Source organism: Vipera ursinii, assembly GCF_947247035.1.
Source record: "Vipera ursinii genome assembly, chromosome: 2".
Classification (NCBI taxonomy): domain Eukaryota; kingdom Metazoa; phylum Chordata; class Lepidosauria; order Squamata; family Viperidae; genus Vipera; species Vipera ursinii.
Genome location: NC_139513.1, coordinates 49,122,100 through 49,144,353, shown reverse-complemented (window position 1 = coordinate 49,144,353; position 22,254 = coordinate 49,122,100). Strand labels below are relative to the sequence as shown.

The window sequence follows — 22,254 nt, the reverse complement described above, 5'->3', positions numbered from 1 at the left end:
CCAGCTTCTGCCAACCTAGCAGTTCGAAAGCACGTAAAAAGGCAAGTAGAAAAATAGGGACCACTATGGTGGGAAGGTAACAGCGTTCCGTGCGCCTTTGGCGTCTAGTCATGCCGGCCACATGACCACGGAGACGTCCTCGGACAAGCGCTGGCTCTTCGGCTTTGAAACGGAGATGAGCACCGGCCCCTAGAGTCAGAAACGACTAGCACGCATGTGCGGGGGAACCTTTACCTTTACCTTTACTTTAATTCCAGTGAAATTTTTAGTTTTATTGTCAGGTGGGAGATGGCAGAAGCAGAAACACATTTACGGTATTTTTTTAAGTGGACACAGCACCAAACGGTTGGAAAACCTTGTTGTAGATTTGCTAAGCTAGAATCACTTTGTTATCTACAAGGTATTTTGGATGCCGGGCAGGATTGGCAAGAAAGATGGTATAACCTGCCAAGAATTGCAGAGGCTGCATTTTTAGAGCATTTCAGGCCATCTGGATGTGTTGATGGTTTGGGGCAATTTTTTTCTTTCCCATTCTCCCTTGATAATATTCTTGACTGAAAGCTTTAGAGTTAACCCTCAGAAAGCTTTGCCTAACGAACAGACGACTACATTTTCGAGATTGTTTAATTTATATGTAGATAAAGTTGGATATTGCGCTTGGCTTAATTTTAATTCCATCAGTTATTAATAGTAGTATGACAGAAGCTAGTTTCACATGATTTTTCTTGCTATCTTTTTAAAGCAATTTATTTCGGGTTGTTAGGAGTTATAGATAGTAGCAAATGCAATCTAAGGTGCATTGAAAGACAATCGCTTCAGTATAATTTTAAAAATTCTGAGTCAAGAACGAGCAAATATTTTCACAAAATGGCCTGCCAATCCCAAGGTAGGATGCCAATTATGTTAATACATTGTGTTAAACCAAGTTTAACTATAATTTATTGAATTAACCAAAAACATTCTCATTCCTAAACTGAACTAGCTGTTTACAGTGGATATGAGAAAGTTAATGTGCTTATTCTGCAAGAATAGTAGTAAGCAAAATAGTAAGCAAAAATGAGGAAAAAGACATAATAAAAATGGAAAGTAACAACGGAGCAGCAACAGGGCTGCATAATAAATAGATTACATCTATTCTAAAAGAATAATTTATTTGCATGGGCTAATACTGAAATTACTGAAATAATATTCTTCAGAATTAAAAATTAGATGAGTATAACTGCAAACATGCTATTTTTCACATGTGATCTTTTTTGCTGCATTTAAGTTGCTTATAAATATCTGAAAAGTGCAATTCACAATTCAGAAATCCCTCTCTACAATAATTTCATATTGAATATGTACTATTATGGACTACATAATTTATGATTTCTCTTCCTGCTTAAAATAAAACCACCACCACAACCAACAACAACAATATATATGTGATAACAATAGAAAGGGATATTTGTAGCTCAGGGCTGAACTGTGGGGTCCTTGAATGCATCCATGAACACCAGTGAACAGTCAAAAGACATGATGAAAACTCTTTAATTGCCTATCACAAGGACAGACTTTACCATAGTTTCAGCTGGGAGATGTGAGTGTCCAAAAACAGTAAAGAATTCTTGGAAGTTTGGAACACAGACAAATCAGCCATCAACAGGTACATTGAAATAGACAACATCTACATACCACTTAAAAGAGACAATCAAAAAGTTAAAAAACCACAACACCCCTTGATGAGCATCTAGGTAAGTAGAGCTTAATATCAAGCAGTAAACAACAGCCTAATCAAGGAACCACCAAGAACACTGTCAACACTTGACTAGGCAAGCCCCTTGAATATAAGCAGAGAGCAAGCCTCATGACCTTCTAGCACTGATGAGCCATGGTGGCGCAGTGGTTAGAATGCAGTATTGCAGGCTAACTCTGCCCATAGCCAGGAGTTTGTTCCTGACTGACTCAAGGTTGACTCAGCCTTCCGTCCTTCCAAGGTCAGTAAAATGAGGACCCAGATTGTTAGGGGCAATATGTTGACATCGTTCTTGGAGTGCTGTGAAGTGATATACAAGTCTAAGTGGTATTGCTGTTTCTGTGTTATTTTTATTTATTTTATTTTAATTCCATTTGTATCCCGCCCTTCTCCGAAGACTCAGGGCGGCTTACAAGCTTAGCAGTTGTTACCTAGTTGTGTAATAAAATGTCTTCAAGAAAACAACCAGAGAGCACCAAGGATATTATAGATGTAATAAAATTTGTTCACTTATCAGACATAATAGCAAAGGATAATCTCATGGCTGCTCTACTATACATACTCACAGAATATTTAAAATATTTTAGATTTTCAATATATAGTTTTACAATAAGCCATAACAGTATTTGCAGATTCATAATGAAAACAAAGCTTCAAAGAAGACACTACTATACTTAGTAATGAAGTTGAAACTCAAATACTTTGGCCACCTAATGAAAAGGAAGGACTCACTGGAGAAGAGCCTAATGCTGGGAAAGGTTGAGGGCAAGAGAAGAAGGGGACAACAGAAAATGAGGTGGCTGGATGGAGTCACTGAAGCAGTAGGCGTGAGCCTAAATGGACTCCAGTAGATGGTAGAGGACAGGAAGGCGCAGAGGAACGTTGTCCATGGGGTCGCGTTGGGTTGGACACGACTTCGCAAATAACAACAAATACTTAGTAAATGTAGTTTCTTTTATATATTTCAGGTGTATCAGTTGCCTCTCAGCTAAATGGAAATGTTATTGGTGTCCTAGAAGAAGCTCCTGTGTATCCAATGTGACTGAATGTGAGAATTCAGTACAGATTACTGTAAGGCACATAACAGTATAGTTTTTTTTTAAAGAAATCTTGGTTTGTTTCTCTCGGGTTGGGGGAAAGTCATTGCTGCCAACAACAGCTTTTTAAGAAATATTATAAAAATATTCAGAAAATGTTGCATATCATCGAGGGGGGAGGAAGAGTTTTGGAGGACTGGATCTGGATGCATTTCATAGCATGCTTTCAAACCTCTGAGATTTCCACTGCACTACATCTTATTCTATTTATAGATTGCCCAATTCCATTACAACTGTGCAGCATAAAACATACAAAATTTAAAGTAAAACGATCTACACAAAAATAATATCTGGAGAAAAACAACTACTGTGTCACAAATCAAATAACCCACAAGAAGCCCATTTCCTATTCTAACCAGGTTTTAAAGGCATATCTAAATCTCGGGGCAGGGGCAGGGGAGAGAGTAGAAGAGGTAAGACTGCCAAGAACAGGTGAATCCCACATATTGGGGAGGGGGGTCTCTGCCTAGATCTCTGCTGAACCCAAATACTGAAAAAGGAGAAGAATCAGAATATTTCTTATAGTAGCTGTCTAAAGGGCCATCTCCCCAGAGTGGGAAATGAAGCATTTTAAAGAGTACAGCTATCTGTAGACTGATAAGAGCTGAGAAATAATCCTATTTTGCTATCTTTATCACTACAAATGTGATTCCTAGTATGGGCTTTTATTCATATGTGATTGGGTTCACTCTAAACCTTCTAATGGTACTCTACGCATCTCTTATGCTGTTTCATCTTTCACAATTTCTTGGAAAACCAGGATGCATCTTGGAATTGGTTCACAGTGAGAAGCTACATAGGAGTAATCCAAACCAAAACATGCCCGTTCCAAGCAGTGACCAAGGCCTCTCTCAAACCACCAATCAGATCCTTAGGGGGGGAAAAACAACCCAGTTTTCTCTGTAATACTATATTAGTTAGATAGTGGCAAACCAATCTAATGTGTCCTCCGTACCTCTTTATGGTAGGAAGAAGTTAGTCAAAAGATGATATGTCAATGGAGATTCACCAGTCATCCTTTGGGGTTGTCCCAAAGGTGCTTTTTCAGGAGGCAACCGGACTTTCTTACTTTTCTCCGAAGACGTTTTCGCTTCTCATCCAAGAAGCTTGTTCAGCTCTGACTGGATGGTTCCATTCCCCACCATCCAGTCAAAGCTGAAGAAGCTTCTTGGATGAGAAGCAAAAACATCTTCAGAGAAAAACAAGAAAGTCCAGTTGCCTCCTGAAAAAGCACCTTTGGGTCGAAAGGCAATCGGAATGTGATCTGACCATGGCAAAGGACTGATGGTAATATCCTCCACTCCCACACCATATTGCAGCTGCCTCAAGAAAAAAACAACAAATCTCCATGTCCCTCCATCCATATGTGTGAGTCTCTTGATTACTTGGGTCAGGTCCATATTTACCATAAGTTGTCATAAGCCTTGGAGATTCTACCACCTGAGCTGTTCTGTACCAGCCTGCTACCGGCCCTGCAGAAAAGGCAGGGACAACCCCTTTTACAAGAAGGCAAGAGGCTGGAATTACGCCTGCCAAATTTATTGCTACAAAAACAAATAGAACAAGACACGAACCAAGAAACAGGAGCTTTTCAAGCGGTTGCCTTCAGCAAACCAGCCCTCCCACGCATTCCCCCTTAAATACAGTTCAGGGCGTGGCTTCTCTCTGCCTCCTTCCGAGGAGCCCCATTGCCTTCCTCTGTTTACTCCTGATTGACTGCCTCCTGCGTCGGGCGTCCTTGAACAGGGCCAGCTGTGGGTCATCTTCATCCACGCTTTCAGGCTCACACAGCTGGGTCTGCGTCGTGACCAGATGAGAGGGGCCTGGCTGGGGGCTCTCATCAAGCTGTCCAACCCCCTCAGCAAGCTCTTCAACACCCCCCCCTCCTCCTCCTCCTCTGAGTCGTCCGACCCAACTGCCGAACCCACAGGCTGACCCTGAATCACAACATGAGCCAGCTTTACCTGAGCAAAGTCACTGATGAAACAAACACCTTTCGTGGTGCTACTTACTCTTGGGACTTGCTGTGCCAGTCTGCTTCTTCATCTCAGTTTCTGTTTCTTGATTTGAACGTGCCTGCAACTGCTCCTCATTGAAGCAGGCTGCCATCACTATTGCCACATAAGCAACTCTTTCAAAGCAGGCTTACATCTTATATGTCTATTTGTGGTAGTCTATTAATTCTGTTTCTGCTATCTGTTGGTTACTTTGATTGACAGAATAATGTAAGAGATGCTGGATCCAGAATGAACAGGCCGCTTTCTTCTCCCGTCCCTAATGTTTAGAGATGGGGAAGAAGTTTTTTTTTTCTGAAGTAGACGTAATAAGGTTATCCTTTCGATAACATTTTTTTTTTACTTTTAAACTGGAACTATTCACTACACCATCTGTATACAGGTAGTCCTTGATTTACAACAGTTCATTTAGTGACTGTTCGAAGTAACAAGGGCACTGAAAAAAGTGACTTATGACTGTTTTTTGCATTTACATCTGTTGCAGCATCCCCATGGTCCCATGATCAGAATTCAGACGCTGGGCAACTGACTCATATTTATGATGGTTTGCAGTGTTTCTGGGGTCATGTGATCATTTTTTGAGACCTTTTGACAGGCAAAGTCAATGGGGAAGCCAGATTCACTTAACAACTGTGTTACTAACTTAACAACTGTAGTGATTCACTTAACAACTGTGGCAAGAAAGGTTGTAATATGGGGCAAAACTCACTTAACAACTGTCTTGCATAGTAACATAAATTTTGGGCCCAATTGCGGTCGTATGTCAAGCACTCCCTGTGACTACTTTTATTGGTGTGATCTCTGTGGCTCTAGTCCATTCCATTTCCTTTGGAACTTCACCATCTTCATCTTATTCTCTTTCTCATGTTACATATGTTGTTTGTCAGCCAGTACCATTTACTGAAGCTTTGATATTGAGCAAATCTAAGAATATAACTTGTACTATAGGCCTGGCAATATTTACTCCACGCAACTGTTTGTTCTTGGTGGTGGTGCTTAGGTCTCGTCCCTTAGGCCCAGAAGATTCTGTGGTTTCTCTCTGGTGTTCCTTGTTCTTCACTTTAAGCTTGCTTCCATTGGACATATCTCCGATACCTAGTTCTTTTCCCCATGTATTGCAAAACTTGTTTACAGACTCTAACACTACTTGACCAAAACTGTGCTCCAAAGAATTCTAGAACAATACTTCCGTCATTTTTTTTAAAAAAACAAACAAACCTATAAGCACATCTCTTTTGGAAGCTCTCCCTTTTCTGTATCTATAGCTGTATGCAAAGCAGCTACTGCGAACAGCTAAAATTCCTCAGCCTCATAGGCGAACCATCGAAGCTCCTCTGTCTTCTGATTTATTCCTGTGGCAGACTGCAAAAAGTTGTTGGAACACTCTGGCCCTCATTGCTGCTTCTATCTATCTGATAAAAAATTCCAGAAAGTTTGATTAGTGAAATGGTCTCTTCCTTTCCTCTCTAATCAGATGATACAAAACCATTTGTTTATAACTTCTTTCATTTGCATACATATCTGGGTAAGGTCCAATTTACCAGCTGAGGGGGTTTTAATAGGAATCCTGTTACCAAGGTAAACAAAGGAGTCAGGACAAATCTGATCGCTTATTACATCATGACTGGGGATCCAGTGGCATCAAGTCTGATTTGTTCCAAATTATATGAAAAGAAACCCAGATAGAATGCCAAATTTATATATTATTGAAATGAGATTGGGAATTGGTTTTTGGATTCTGAATTCAGGGAAATCCATAATTACTCTTTCACTTCAGAAACTTCCAACAATTTTTTTTGTCAAGAGATTTATGTTTAATGTCTATAACTTGTTCCTTCCTATTCTTATGGTGGAGAATTGGTGACTTTACTGCAGCTCTCCTGCAGTCCTTGGCAGCTTGACATTTAGAGCTTCTATTGCTGAAAACTGAATGGCTTGAGACAGTGATTTTAGTATATCGAATAGATTACTTCTGTATCGTCTATACCAGGGGTAGGCAACCTTGGCTCTTTTATGACTCTTGGACTTCAACTCCCAGAATTCCTGAGCCAGCATGGCTTAGCTTGGAAACCTCTCCCTTTCCTCTCAGCATGGCTGGCTCAGGAATTCTGGGAGTTGAAGTCCACAAGACATAAAAGAGCCAAGGTTGCCTAACCCTGGTCTATACCTTCTTATCAGAGATAAGGTTCTCCTTCAACCAGACATCTTTTCTCCCAAAGGTAACATTTTTCAATAAAAATCCAGACATGGTTAACTGAATTCTACTGTGAATTCAAAATCAGTATTTATTTATGTTTTTCATACAATCTGCAACCTCTGAGCATAAATTTGCTTATGCTGAATAAAGCAAATAGTTGCTTTTATAACTCTGTTTTTAAAGGAGCTTCTTTGTGGATAAGCTGTCTTCTCCTTGAAAACATTATTCACTAAGCATATTATGCTTTCTGCTTTAGAATCTCAGGTTAACTTTCTATAGAAAGTATACACTTTCTTGCAATAGCTCCTTGGCTCTGAGTTCATCTTAGGATGCTTACGCTGTCAACAAAGCAAGCTCCTCGGTTTATAACAACAATTGGGACTAAAACTTCCCTCATGAAGCAATGTGATAGCAAAGAGTGAGGTCGTAGCGCTGCATTGTTTAGTGATGGCAATCCCAGCACTCCCCATTGCTGTCATTTAGAGAGGATCATGGGTCGTTAAATAATTTAAATTTTTATAATTTAAATAATCTGTCTCTTTGGGACCCCCTACATCTCTAGAGTATCACAAGTTCCTTTCCGAGCTCTGCCTTTCTTGGCTTTGGCTACTCTCACTGGCTGTTTCCACTGTCTCTTCTAACATACAATTTGCTTTCTTCTGTTTCTTGATGTTTGGCTTTTCAATTGATCGTCAATAATGTCTTTGATTTTCTTGCTGTCCTGAAAGTCCCAGCCTTTAAAACAATTCCCAGTGTTTTTGAAATTGTCATCATATGCTCAAGATCACATCAGAGAAACTGGTTTGCTTTGTTCTTCCACTTTAGCTTGACTTGGCTTGGAACTTTCTCTCTTGAGGTGATTGCTTAGGGTAAAAGTAATTGTGGGTAATGATATCTGGGAATGACTATGGAAGAGGGGTAGGCAACCTTGTAATGTAATGTAATCATTTTAATTGTTTTTAATTTTTGTAATTGTTGTATTGTTTTTTTAAAAAACCTTGTGAACCGCCCTGAGTCCTACAGGAGAAGGGCGGTATATAAGTCTAATAAATAATAATAATAATAATAATAATAATAATAATAATAATAATAATAATAACAACAACTTACACATAAGCAGATTGTAATGTGTTCCACAGTAGGACACTCACTGAGCACAACTTTGACACTCTAATTGATCTTTCCACTTCCTTGTACCAATAATACAAACAACTTTGACTTCTGTGTATTTCATTTGATGATATCTTTTGTTGTTTGAAGACTTGTGTTAGCACTGAGGAAATCACTGCTTGGCAGAAGCTTTCCCCCATTTAATTTCTGTTTCCTAGGCCAAATACTTCAACTACATTTTCTTCCTTCCTTCTTTCCTTACTTTGGCATTCCAGTTTTCAACCACAAACATCATATTTTTGCTTACATGTTCTATCAATTTGAGATTGATCTTAATAATAAAAGGTATCAATCTCTTCTTCATGTCAGTTGTTTGAGCATAACATGAATAATTCTCATTATAAAGGACTGTCTGCAAATCCAGTTGATATTGTTTGGTTATTGACTGCACTGTACTTAGTTAATGTCTTTGCTGTGTCCTTCGCGAGTTTGAAAGTAATATAGTTCCTTTTTTGCTTTTGGCATCCTCAGTAATAAATAGTATGAACTTCTGATTAAAAGTGTCTAATTTCAGATCATTTCAATTCACTGATGCCTAAATTGTCAGTATGTAGTCTATTCATTTCATCTTTCACTGAAGAGCATTCTCGTGTTCGTATTTTTTTATGTTCTTTGTTCCCATTCTAATTCTGTCTTCACAACTTGGGGTCAAAACATCCTAGCATCCGCTATATATGGCTGTTAACACCAACTTGATAGCACATAATAAATCAGTGGCAACATCAACCATTAGACTTCCCAAAGGCTTTAATCTAGCTATGTCATAAATACCATTAATATTCTGATTAAGAATAAATAGGCAACTTTGGTGTAAAAAAAAGCATTAAAAGCTAATTTTAGGGTGCTTTTAGGAAATGCACATCTCATCAAAGTAGAAATTACATCAAATTATATCAAAGGTGTATATACTATCTATTTTAAATATTAGTGTCAATTGAAAGTAAAGGTGAAATCCCTGAAAACTAAATATAATTTATGCATTTTTAGTAGATCTAATTAGGCATTGTTTCTTGGTGTTCTGCAGTATTGGAGAGTCATACCGTAAATATGAAGCTTGTTTTGATCAGTTGTTTGTCTATGGCACAAGCCTATCCAGCTTATTGCTTTGTATGCATCATGTTGTTTCTTCTCATTTCAATGTCCCGAGTATATTTTTTAAAAACCTGTCTAGTTGCAATAATTAGACTCTTTTTGGAAAGCAGCTTCACAGTCTTAGATCATAAGCACTGTTTAAATACAGAACCTTAATAATAGATTTCTAAAGGATTAAACACCAAATGTGCAAAGGCATTTTCCATTTTCCACAGCCATACCTACTGTGGAGCTGAATATACCAGCTTCATCCATTTAGAACCTAGTTGCTAGAGTGATTAAACATACGTAAGCATGGTTTGCAGCATTCAGTTGATTTCCTTGGACTGGAAACTAAAGACTGAAGCATAGAAAGGGAGCAAATGAGTTAGGATTTGGTAGGTTAACCCTTTAGAAGTGAACACTGGGCCTGTTAGCAATGATCTTCAATAACCATTTCTGCTTTACAGACTTTGTTTTAACAGGTTCTTCATTTGTTATACACCCTTTAAATGTAGAATAGGGTAGGTAAAGGTAAAGGTTCCCCTGCACATGCGTGCTAGTCATTTCTGACTCTAGGGGCCGGTGCTCATCTCAAGCCGAAGAGCCAGCGCTTGTCCGAGGACGTCTCTGTGGTCATGTGGCCGGCATGACTAGACGCCAAAGGCGCACGGAACGCTGTTACCTTCCCACCGTAGTGGTCCCTATTTTTCTACTTGCATTTTTACGAGCTTTCGAACTGCTAGGTTGGCAGAAGCTGGGACGAGTAATAGGTGCTCACTCTGTTACGCGGCACTCTGGATTTGACCTGCCAAACTGCCGACCTTCTGATCGACAAGCTCAGCGTCCTAACCCACTGAGCCACCGCGTCCCTTTTAAAATAGGGTAGAGATCCCCAACCTTTTGGGCACCAAGGACCGGTTCCGTGGAGAAAGTTTTTCCCATAGACCGGAGACTGCATGGTTTTGTGTGCTGCCTGCATCCTACAGATGGGGCTTTGCTTGTTTGTGCAGACCAGTTGCTGGTATGCTGTGGCCCGGTACTGATCCATAGACCAGGAATTGTGGACCTCTGAAATACGGCATGGTATTCATCCTCACTTTAGCAAGTGCTTTACAAAAGGTTGAGGAATTGCACATATTAAAGTGGCAAGTACCATTTTAAAACTAAAAGGCAGAGCCTATTTTTCATTGCTTGATGTGGAAAAAGGCCTGGTGAGGTTATCTAGTTGGGTAATGAAATTTTGTTTGGAAGAAAACAACCAAGGACCCCAAAGAGTTTTTAATTTACTTTTGACAGGATCTCAGTACAGCTAATCCTTGACTTATGACCACAATTGAGCCCAAAATATTTGTTGCTAAGTGAAATATTTGTTAAGTGAATTTTGGCCCATTTTACGACTTTACATGCCACCGTTGTTAAGTGAATCACTGCAGTTGTTAAATTAGTAACATGGTTGTTAAGTGAGTCTGGGTCCCCCATTGACTTTGCTTGCCAGAGGTTCTCAAAAGGGGATCACATGACCCCAGGACACTGTGACCATCATAAATATGACTCAGTTGCCAAGTGTCTGAATTTTGGTCACACGACTATGGGTATATTGCAGTGGTCATAATCGTGAAAAACGGTCATAAGTCACTTTTTCCAGTGCCATTGTAACTTTGAATGGTCACTAAATGAACTATTGTAAGTCAAGGACTATCTGTATTACAATTTTAAAAACTGAGATAGGACCTAATGAAAATTCAGTATAGCACTAATTCATAATAATCTGTCCTTAGAGTCTAAGCATATATTTACATAGCAACAAGTTTGATTCAAATAGGGATTTTTTTTTGCTTAGACAGGGAGAGTTAGTTTGGAAGAGAGAGTACCGTAATTAGTGCTGTTTTTTAGCTTGTATGGTAGGAAAAAAAACCATTCTGGTCTTCATGACTTTGAAAGTCATTCCCTTGTTATGAGCACAGAAAAATTGTTTTCATCCTACTGAAGAGAAGCCCTTACTTACAACTAAAGCGTCACGTACATATCAAAAATGTGGAATTTAGATTGCCGCAAATGGCTTTGCTAGCCTAAGTGAAGATTTTTAAAGTATCATAATAACTGGAAGTGCATGTTTTTAAATTAAGCAGCCAATGCCCTATATTATTTGTTCTGACAGCTGTAGAATCCTATCATTTCCAGTGCTACTTAATTTTGCTACTTCTTGATGTAGGAGAGCAACCATTAATTTGCAGGAAAGACTAATAGCATTTTAAATGAATCGGGAACTGAGCCATTCAGAGAAGTTTTAAAAAGCAGGGCTTCATTTTTTTTTTCAATGATGTTTTGTGTAATGGTTTTTTTGTGGTTTGATGTCTTATCTATTTTTCAGCTATAGCATTTGGCATTTCCTGTTGTAAGTAAAGATCTATAATGTCACTGGGAAAAGGAAGAATGATGATAATAGAATTAGCCAGACTGAACGTTTACAAAAAAAGGAAATTTTTGGAACGTTCAATTTTTTTTCCTGTGTCACTCCCCACCCCAAATGAAAGACACACTAAATATTCACAAGGCAGGGTATTGTAGATAGCTAAATTGTTCTATGTTTCTTTTTCTAGCAATTGAAGTGGTTGCTTTTACATCAAGTATGCAGCCATACTGTACACTTCTCTTTTGGATGTGCTTTTGTTCAAACTGAGGAGGCTTATGGGTCAGAATGTTACCATGTCTCTCAGTTAATTTACTTCTTTACTTGCAGTCTCTGAAAACCTAAAATACCGTATTTTCTGGCTTATAAGATGACTTTTTAACCCATGAAAATCTTCTTAAAAGTCAGGGGTTGTCTTATACGCCGGGTGCTGAAAATTTAGGGACAGGGCTGGCTGGAAAACCTGGAGTGGATCTCCCATTTGGTCTGCACAGGGAAAGCGGGACCAATTGGAAAAGAAGCTGCAGTCTGTGATTTTTTTACAGGCTGGGGTCTGGGCGTCTTTCCTTCTAAAGTTGAAGAGCAGCTGCAGTCTATCCCAACTTGAAAGGCAGGTGGGGAATGCAGCAGCCAGAGCAGCTGCTTAGCTCTAAGGACACATTTGACTCAGGAACTGGGCGGGCTGGCTGGAAAACCTGGAGCAGATCTCCCATTTGGTCTGCGCAGGGAAAGCTTTAGAGTGAATTAGGAAAAGTTTAATCCACTTGCACTGTTTTATGTTTACATGTTTCATGACAAACAGCCTTATGTTTATAAGTGACAGTTTTCCTAAGTACCTGCATGTCATAAGCATTTGAATTAAAATTACCATATTAAAATCAAATCTGATGTTTTTTAATTTTTATTTGGTGTGCGTTGGAAGAGGGGTAGTCTTATACGGCGAGTATAGCCCAAACCCTATAATTTAACAGGAAATGTAGGGGGTCGTCTTATACGCCCAGTCGTCTTATACGCCGGAAAATACGGTAAGTTTTTTCTCCTGAAGGAACTATTTTATTTAGAAGACAGGAAGAATCAAACAAGAGGCATTTTCTTCCTGCAAACGATTCTGTTTGCAGCATTTAAGATGGAGAACACTGCTTACTTACCCCTTTAAGTTTTAGTTTTCCATTTATCTCAGTCTTAAATAAATCACAAACTATTTAATGACAGCAGTAAGAAGATTCTTGTCCATCATTGAAAACTGTTTTCTCAATTAATGTAATCCATACATATTGGGTTGTAGTTGTTTTTATAGAATATTTTGGTGAAAAATATAGCAAAGTCAGGTTGTTTCTCTCTCCCTTTTCTTTTAGATGATCCAAATGATGAAGTGCCTCTTTATCGTAAATCCTATGTCTGATCCATTTACTTACACTGTATATAAATTATATATTTGGGGAAGAATGGCGAGAGGGATTTTTATATAGTGGAATTACCTTTCATTTTCTGCCTGAAAGTTTAAATCTTTGTTTGAATGATGTTTCACAGAAATAAGAGAAATAACACAGCGTCCCCGTATTGGGTATATGGGTGGCATATACATTTGATAAAATAAATAAAATTAAAAATGTTATTTATACCACTCCGCTGATTTAGGAATGATATACCTCTTACGGAGCAGAGGGAGAAATCAGATTTGGAATCAAGAGTATTCAAGTCTGTGCTGTCACCACCACCACCACCAAGTGGAAAATTTATCAGAACATAGAGACTCAAGTGATATCTGAGAAAGGAGTGACTTTTTTTCAGCTATGGCTGGTTCATTATCTATGCTGTTCCTAAATAGGATTAACTTGGCTATGTGATCTTTATACTTGGAACATCTGTGTTAGATTATTGCAGTGTATTCTAATTGATGGGTTACTGCAGAACGTTGTATTGTGTTATGGCATAGAAAAGGGCAATTAGAGCATATAATACCTGTTTTGAAGGTACTTTTAAGGGCATACAAAGCCCGTATTAAGTTTTAGTAATGGGATATCTGACAGAGAATGTGCTTTTCCTCTCTCTCACCTAACAACTTGTGGGGTACCCCACTAGAGGGTGCCACAATAATTTGCTGTGCAACCACGTAAGAGAAGACATTCTTGATACAAGCATCCCCTCTCCCTTGAAGCTTTGTCATTGGTTTAAGATAAACTGGTTTGCTCCAGATTTTAAAGAAATAGATGGTCTTGTGCCTTTTATCCCATTTCTTATGATCTCCTGTATTATCTGTTTACTCATTTCCATATCAAGTTTTTAAGAGGGATTTTATTGAATTGTTTATTGTTAAATTTGAAATGTGTTATAAAATATTTTTTGAATGCTTCTTGCATTAGCATTGTTTTCTAACTGAAATTATATAGAAAATAATAAGTAAATTTCTAATGGTTTTGAATTTAGTAGTGATTTGAGGAGGTTTTGCAAGCTTTGTGTGCTCATGTATGTCTGTGTGTATTTATATTTCCAAGAGAAGCTCATCCTCTATATTTGTTTCATTTATGTATTTCTTAATATATAACTTTAAATTGCATTTCTTTTCTCAAGACATACTAAAAATACTAAAAGCAATTAAATCAGTATCAACTTATTTAAAAAAAAATAGCTACCAAACAGAACAAAGCCACAGTAACAAGTAAGAACAAAATCATCATGTATAAAAATTACAAAGAACCTTGGGAACAGAATAATAAAATCTGAAATTTAACTCTTTTTATCACTGAAAACCAGCCAAAAGGGAAAAAAAATTCAGGCACTCTCGAAAATGCTTCCCAAAGGAGGAAATTCCATAATTTGAGCGTCTTTATATAAGATGGCACCAAACCCTACATTCTTCCTAATGGATATTTGAATAGCATCTCTATAGCTGATAAAGACTGATTCCGTTTTAGGGCTTTGCTATAGGCATAAGAACATATACCTCAAAATAGTAGGAAGCCTTTGAATTACATCTGAAAAATTGTGGCCAGAGGCCACCCTAAACCTGATTTTAGAAAACAAAATCAGTCACTTGAATTGGACATGGCAGCAAATGAGTAGCTAGTGCTTTGGATGCAGAAACTGGTATTGTGTCACCTTAGCATATCACACCTTCCAATGTCTAATCTAAGCTGTTCTTCTCCAGTTCAAATATCTGAAGCATTCCTGAAGAGGAAGACTAGTAGAGTGTCCTCCAGTAATCTACTCTAGATACAAGCAATCACAATGTATTCTGACAATATTATAATTGGCATGTCAATCTTGCTTCTGTGGAGTATGATGATGGACCTCTAAAAACAGCTTCACCTGAGTTGGATTCCAATTCAAGGAGGATTTCAGTGTGAAACTGGGGGAAAAACTTTGCTTATTGCTGTGAAGACTCTTGCAGGAACTTTCTGATTCTATGCAAAACACATCGTTTCTTTGTTAGCATCATTTGATTCTTTTCTTCTGATGAAACAGTGGGGTATAGTAGCTATTTCTTATTGACAGCTGAGGAGAGCATATGGTTTTCCATTTAATTTGTGAACAAATTAATTTCACTGTGAAAAATCCCAGATTGATAACAGAGTTGCCTTAAGTCAGAAAGCTGAGTGTTCATCTATGGGACATAATGAAGAAAAAAGAAATAGCACAAGCCAATCACGTTTCACACCTTAGAGAGAATGTTGGTGAAGTTTCTTTTGCTTTCACACTATTATGTGCTTAGTCTGTGCAAGCAAAGGTGTCATTTCGTACCAAACATTCATTTGACATCTGTCCATTAAGTTCACAATTTATTTTATTTCCCATACAAATCAGAGGACTTTTAAACTTGAAAATTCAGATAACATTAATATAATAAAGGCAATGATTTTGTATGATTGATTATAGTGGAATTTATTTTATAGTAAATTAAACTATTTCTATTATATAAAAAATGTCAACGTGGGAGTATTCTAAGCTAACAACCTAAAGAATAACTTTATGGAATTATAACAACACCCATTTTTGTAGCTTGGTTCTGCTATCTCAGTGTTAAAAAGATTGGTTTTTTTCAACCCTGACCTTCAATTCTTTCACTTGTTTCCTGAAATACAGAACAGTACTGATTGTCCGCAGATTGTGCCTGTTTCTATTGCACCAGTACCCACAGGGACTTCTCAGGACATTACAGTCACTTTGAGAAATGCTGCTTTTATAAAGGTAATAACATAAATAGGCTTTTTTTAAAAAGAAAGAGCAAGTAGATCCTATGTTTGCACCTGAAGTCAGATAATTGAGATTATTAAATTAAGTTAATATATGACATGTATTTTCCTTTAGCGATAATGACATGAATAGTCACTCTGAGGACCTTAACAGAAGACAGACAGGTGACTGAAGGGGCTAAGTGGGAAAGAAAGAATATGTTCCATAAAAAGAATTTACTTGAAATTTGTTATATGTAATTCAATGATATTCATGATATTCATACTATACATGGATTCATAATATTGCAAAAGGTTCATTTGGGGGAGATAATGTACTTCTACAGTAAACTTGAAGAATCTTTTCTCCTGATATACTACTAAGTGAAGTTTGCAGGCATACAATTCTCACAAGAAAAGTTCACCATACCAATTTTTGGATATCCTCATGACTGAAAAAGAGAAATGGAGTTTGTTAAAAGCAGAAGGTAGTAAAATCTATCCTAGAAATCGAACCAAGATCCAAAAGTTAAATGTTATCATCCTATCTCTTTCAATTAATGAAGAATAAGATTTCCCTTTTTGCCTACCTAAATACTGTCTACATTGGGGCAATTTTTGATTGTGATCACATCAAAATAAAGTTTCCAATAATCAGATTATATATTCTCCCTTTCCTCGTTATGTCTTCAAATACTCATGTACTGCTCCCATTCTTTGCAGTGATTGCTAAGTAGGAGTAAAAAATACAGTGTTATTAATACACTTTTTAAAAGGTCATTTGGTTATCAGTAGGTAGGGAAAGAGGTGTGATATATATGTTAGATTCAGTAAAAACAGAAGGAAGTTACAAATATCTAACTACTGGATTTAAAGGTGAAAATTTAAGACATGATAGTGAACTTTCAACAATTAAAATGCATGTTATGTCTTGCTTTCCTAGAAAACTACAGACATACAGTAAATTGGATTCCTGGTTTGTGTGTCTATTTTACTGGCACCACCTATTAATCCCATAGGCAGGAATATTTTGTAATTATGAGAATTTTTAACCAGGATATTATCATTTATTCAAAGATGTATTTCTTCTATTCTTATATTTGGGTGGCTCATCTCTGAGTGATAGGAAATTTAAAATATTTTAATTTAAAATATGTAAAATATTAATTTTATTTCAACAAACTTGTTGGAATTAAGGTGCATAATAATGACTAGTATTACTGTTATAATAAATGATATTCAGTATGAGATCAGAATTTGGCTCATTGATTTATTAATGTATTAAAAATTAATACTAAAAGTCATTCTTTTTCTGTTAGAAAATATGTAAAAGATTATTATTCTACAATTTTTCCTTACATTTTTATTATTTAGGAGATGCCTTTAGAGTGTCACTTTGAAACTGAAAATGATAGGATATTTGAGGCTCAGTGGCTAAATGCATCTGCTGTTCAGTGTACTAATGTTTTGGTGAGTTTATGAGTATGATTATTTTAATATTTTTTAGAGTTTTCTGTTTATAAATAGTAGCATGTCACAGACCATATGCTTACCATTTTATCAAGTCACACTCTCCCTCTAAAATTTCAGTACAGTCTAACTCGAACTGCATATATTCAGTCCAAAGCTGCTCTTTCTAATAGAAACTTCACTTTATCTACTTATTTACATACTTGCTTCATTTTATATACCATACGTTTCCAAAGAGGCTTACAACACGCTGATTCAAGAATGATTAAAATTAACAAAAAAACCCAGCTCGTAACAAAAATTAGAGCAAATCTGATGTATCAGCATTCAAGTGGTGGCATTTTGTTACTTCGCTCCTGAGTGTTTTTACCACACTCCAGAAACACAATAGAGAGAGGGTAGTCCATAGGTAGTTTATTCCAACTCAACTGTGGGATCCCTTCATTCCTTTGGTGGTAGAACATACATTAAGCCTTCTCTCTGTGGTCTCATCAGACACACAACTTCAGCTCAGAGAAAGTGGTCTCAGAGGTGTCCAGGCCCAGTGCAATGTAGGCTTTCCAAAGTGATGTCCAGCATCTTAGTTTGCACTCAGAAATTAATTGGCAATTAGAGCAATTCCCATAATAATACTGTAGTGCTATACAAGTGAACTTCAGTATGCCATCTGGGCTGCTGATAAAAGTTGAAGGTTCTGAATGATCTTCATAGGCAGTCCCCATGTAGAGTGTATGTTAGTGGTCTAGGAACTAAGAGAAAATGGTGATATAGCACCCTCTAGACATAGGGTCCTCTAGACACATCTCCGCTGCTATTCCTGCCCAGCTCATAACTGGGTATTACTTACAAATTGATTATATTCTCCCAGTGACTCCATATAAATGATAAACAGTAAAAGAAAAAGGACAAAGCTCAGTGGCAGTAAGAAGTAGAGTTCCTGAGAGTTTGATCTCTTCTCTACCCATCAAGTATAACTGACTACTCAAAGAGAACAGGAGGGAGTAACTTGATACCCGAAGATCTTCGTTTCTGCAGCCCCTTTGTAAGAGTCCCCTGCGGGCATGGAGGAGAAGGGAAATTCTTTTGCAGCAACAGCTTGTAACCTTCTCTGTGGCTTGCATATTAACTTTCTGGGGAAGCTGGCAGGGAAGATTGCAAATGGTGATCACATGATTATGGGGCACTTGGCAAACAGTTGTAAGTGCAAACAGGTTGCCAAGTGCCTGAAATGCAATCATGTGAGCATGGGCATAGTGTGTAGAGGTTGTAACTTCAAGGACAGGTTGTAAGTACCGTATTTTTCGGACCATAAGATGCACTTCCCCCCCCCAAAAGGGGGGAAAACGAGGTGCGTCTTATGGTCCGAAGGTAAGCGAAAACTCTTGTCTCCCATTCAGTCAACGCCTTCCATCAGCTCCATTGGAGAGATGTGATTGAATGAAGATGCGAAATTCTCCGCCCCTCCCCACGCGCGCCCATTTTCTTCCTTTTACTTCGCCACTAAATAAATAGTTTTTGCTAAACTAAACCTCATAGGCCAAATCCCAATAATTCTCCAGTTTCGTATTGCTGGCGACTTGCCCCAGCAAAGCCGTGAGGAGTTGTCCCTGCAGGTTTCTCGGCAAAGTTTATTGGAAGTGATATCCCATTTGCAAGAGTAATAATTGTTTGAAATTGCTTTGGCGTCTTAGAAAACCTATTCAGGGAAAAGAAACTATTGGTACCTTAAATTTTGGCCAGCAGCTGAAGTGCGTTCAAAACCCCTGCAAGAAAGCAGCTTCTCATCCTGGCGGGGTGGGGAAAGGGCAGCAAATAAGTTCTTTGTTTCTAATGCATCTTTTCTTCCTTCCCCCCCCCAGCACCGCCCCCCCCCACATTCCTCGCCTCTCCTCCTTCCTCGGCTCTCAATGCAGCCCTGCTGTGTATACACGTGCACCGAGACACGCAACCCACTGGGTGGAGGGTGAGGGTGGGGAAGCCGGCACGCTGAGCTGCCGACCAGCCAATAAAAATGCAGGTTCCCGACGCGGCGAGGGCAGGGTGCGTAGAGAAAGAATCGTGAGGGTTGTTCTCGTGCTGTGGGAGAAGTGTGCGTTCAAGGAGAGCTACCGGTAATTCACACATTTGCGGGCTCCCAGCGGAAAAGAGCAGGATGGATTCTTTCTTTCTTTCTTTCTTTCTTTCTTTTTTTTCTTTCTTTCTTTCTTTCTCTCTCCCTTCCTTCCTTCCTTCCTTCCTTCCTTTCACTCTCTCTCTCCCCCTTCCTTCCTTCCTTCCTTCCACTCTCTCTCTCTCTCTCTTCCTTCCTTCCTTCCTCTCTCTCTCTCTCTCTCTCTCTTCCTTCCTTCCTTCCTATCACTCTCTTCCTTCCTTCCTTCCTTCCTTCCTTTCACTCTCTCTCTCTTCCTTCCTTTCTTCTTTCCTTCCTTTCACTCTCTCTCTCTCTCACTCTTCCTTCCTTTCTTCCTTCCTTTCACTCTCTCTTCCTTCCTTTCTTTCTTCCTTCCTTTCACTCTCTCTCTCTCTCTCCATTCCTTCCTTCCTTTCTTTCTTCCTTCCTTCCTTTCACTCTCTCTCTCAAAAAATGTGACATTAGCAATGCCTTAGATGGAACTGGAGATAATGTCATATATGAAGATACAGAAGAAAGCGATATAGGTGATTGTGAGCAACAGAGCTTCATAAATTCTGACACTAGTGATGATGAGTTTTTAGGGTTTCCAGGAAACTAGAAAAGTGCTTGAGCCTCTAAGTCTTTCCTCATTTGTTAATGGAAATGATGATGGTTCTTAACACCACTGTTGAGTTTATGCTGTTAAACATTACGGTATTTTGCTTTATTATAATAAATATTTTAGTATACTGGTACTATTTGGTTCAGAATATATTTTTTTTCTTGTTTTCCTGCTCTAAAAACTGTGCATCTTATGGTCAGGTGTGTCTTATGGTCCGAAAAATACGGTAATTCTTCCTGAGTTTCTCTTAACTTCAAATAGGCATTAAGCAACTGGCTGTAAGTTGAGAATTATCTATATGGTATTTGTTTAGCCTGATTTCGTTTGATGAATATGTGTATCTTGTTGTAATACAGAAATGCTTTTGCAGTAAAACCTTAATTTACATGTTTTGGTCTGTTGGTTCAGTAAATAAGATAACTCTCTTCTCCTATTTGATGCAGCTTCATACTTTCAAGAAAAGACACTTATTTTTGGTAAATCTTCAACTGAAAGGAAGACCTGAAAAATTTATTGATAGTCCACTGATGATGACAGGTTTGACATAAATTTGATTTGCTTTTCATTATTTTCTAATTGGAATATTTCATCTATTAAAGGCTTACATATTTTTCACTAATTGGTCTTTTCATTTTATAGTCTCCTGAAGTAGGTTAGAGTTTGTAAAGCTAAAAATGCTGTATTTTGATTATACAGAATTCATATCTATATGCAGATGTCTTGGTTCTTGTTCACAAGTGGGTTTTATATAGCTGCTAGTAAACTATGAATATTGATAAAAATAACACTTGCAATTGTATTTAGAATGTATTTTCTCATTCAGCTTCAGGATATCTGCATATTGTTATGTCAATAAGACATACAGGACAAATGTATTTTGGATTGTAATTGAATTATTGTTATAGTCAAGATATGTGGTATCTAATAGTTTAAGGCTGATTTACATTTTACTTTGGGCCTCTTTTTATTTTTTATTTCAAATTGATTGAAGCTTCACTACCACATTGGTAATATATGAAGGTATTGTTTATCTAGCTGAGCTTTGTAATATCCACAACAAATGTTCTCTCACAATAGTGGCAGAACTCTGATAACAGTCATATCTATGGATCATAGATCTTTAAAATCTATTAACCATAATATGCAAATAAAAATGTATATGCAGTTTTTAATTGCAAAATTCTGAAGATATTGGGAATGTCTATAAACAGTCTACAATTCACCTATTTGCTATAGAGTGAAGGACCTTGATGGAATTTTGCTTTGTTTCAAAATTCTTTTTCTAGTCTATAGATTAGCTGAAGTCCAATTTTATACTATGTTTCACCAAGCTTTAGTACAGGCTGTTGATTAATGAGAATCTCTTATTTCAGGGACAAATTATCTGAATGTTTGTGAATGATATATACAGATTTTTTTTAGAAAAATGTAACCTTTAATGTGTTTACACCAATGTTGAAAATTAATGGTTTCTATTGGCTTAAGATGTTTGTAAACCACTTACAGATATTCTGAACTTTTTATTTGTTTATACAATTTATTTATTTAGAAAATGTATATGATTGCTCATCTTAAATATAACTCTTGGTAGCTAACAACCAGTTTAAAAAGTAAAAAGAATCCATAGCCAAAGTTACCCAATACTGAGAAAAATCAAGGCATTTTTTAATAATGAAGAATTAGGAGAACCACACAATAATTTGAGTGCAAAACAAACAAAAAGAACAAAAGTCAACAGCCTTGGAACATAAGCAGTAATCTCTCCCACCTTCATTGAACTGTTTACCATTATACTTCAAGATCTTTTTTCCTCAACAGTCACTGCTAGCTCTGGTATCATTAGTTTGTATGAGTAGTTGGGATCTTTGCCACCAATGTGTATCACTTTACACTTGCTTACATTGAATGACATCTACTATTTGGATGCCTACTGTACTTCCCTAATGTGCAGAAATCCCTTTGGAGAATGGGGAAACAGCCACGTATTCAGTGCCTGTGAAAAGTTTACAGCTTTAGGGCCAACCAAAACACCAAGGGATCCTGTTCTACAGAGTAAATGCTGCTACTGAAATGACATGATTCCAGCAAAAATTCCAATTTTTTTGAAGGGAGAGACCTGAAGCTTAACCTATTTATTAGATCAAGTATAACAAAAAATAAATAATAGGAGAAGTGGCCT

At 37.6% G+C, this 22,254-nt stretch overlaps 1 protein-coding gene across 1 annotated transcript in view; it reads left to right on the top strand.

Annotated features, from left to right (window-relative positions):
* PLXND1 (plexin D1) overlaps positions 1 to 22,254 on the top strand; it is a gene marked incomplete at its 5' end in the record, with an annotated part of 175,654 nt that overhangs the window by 59,339 nt on the left and 94,061 nt on the right. Inside the window, 4 exons of the mRNA XM_083353821.1 lie at positions 2,704 to 2,806; positions 15,782 to 15,886; positions 17,245 to 17,340; positions 20,519 to 20,612. Coding sequence (XP_083209947.1) covers positions 2,704 to 2,806; positions 15,782 to 15,886; positions 17,245 to 17,340; positions 20,519 to 20,612 — 398 coding nt within the window. The remainder of the gene's footprint in view (positions 1 to 2,703; positions 2,807 to 15,781; positions 15,887 to 17,244; positions 17,341 to 20,518; positions 20,613 to 22,254) is intronic.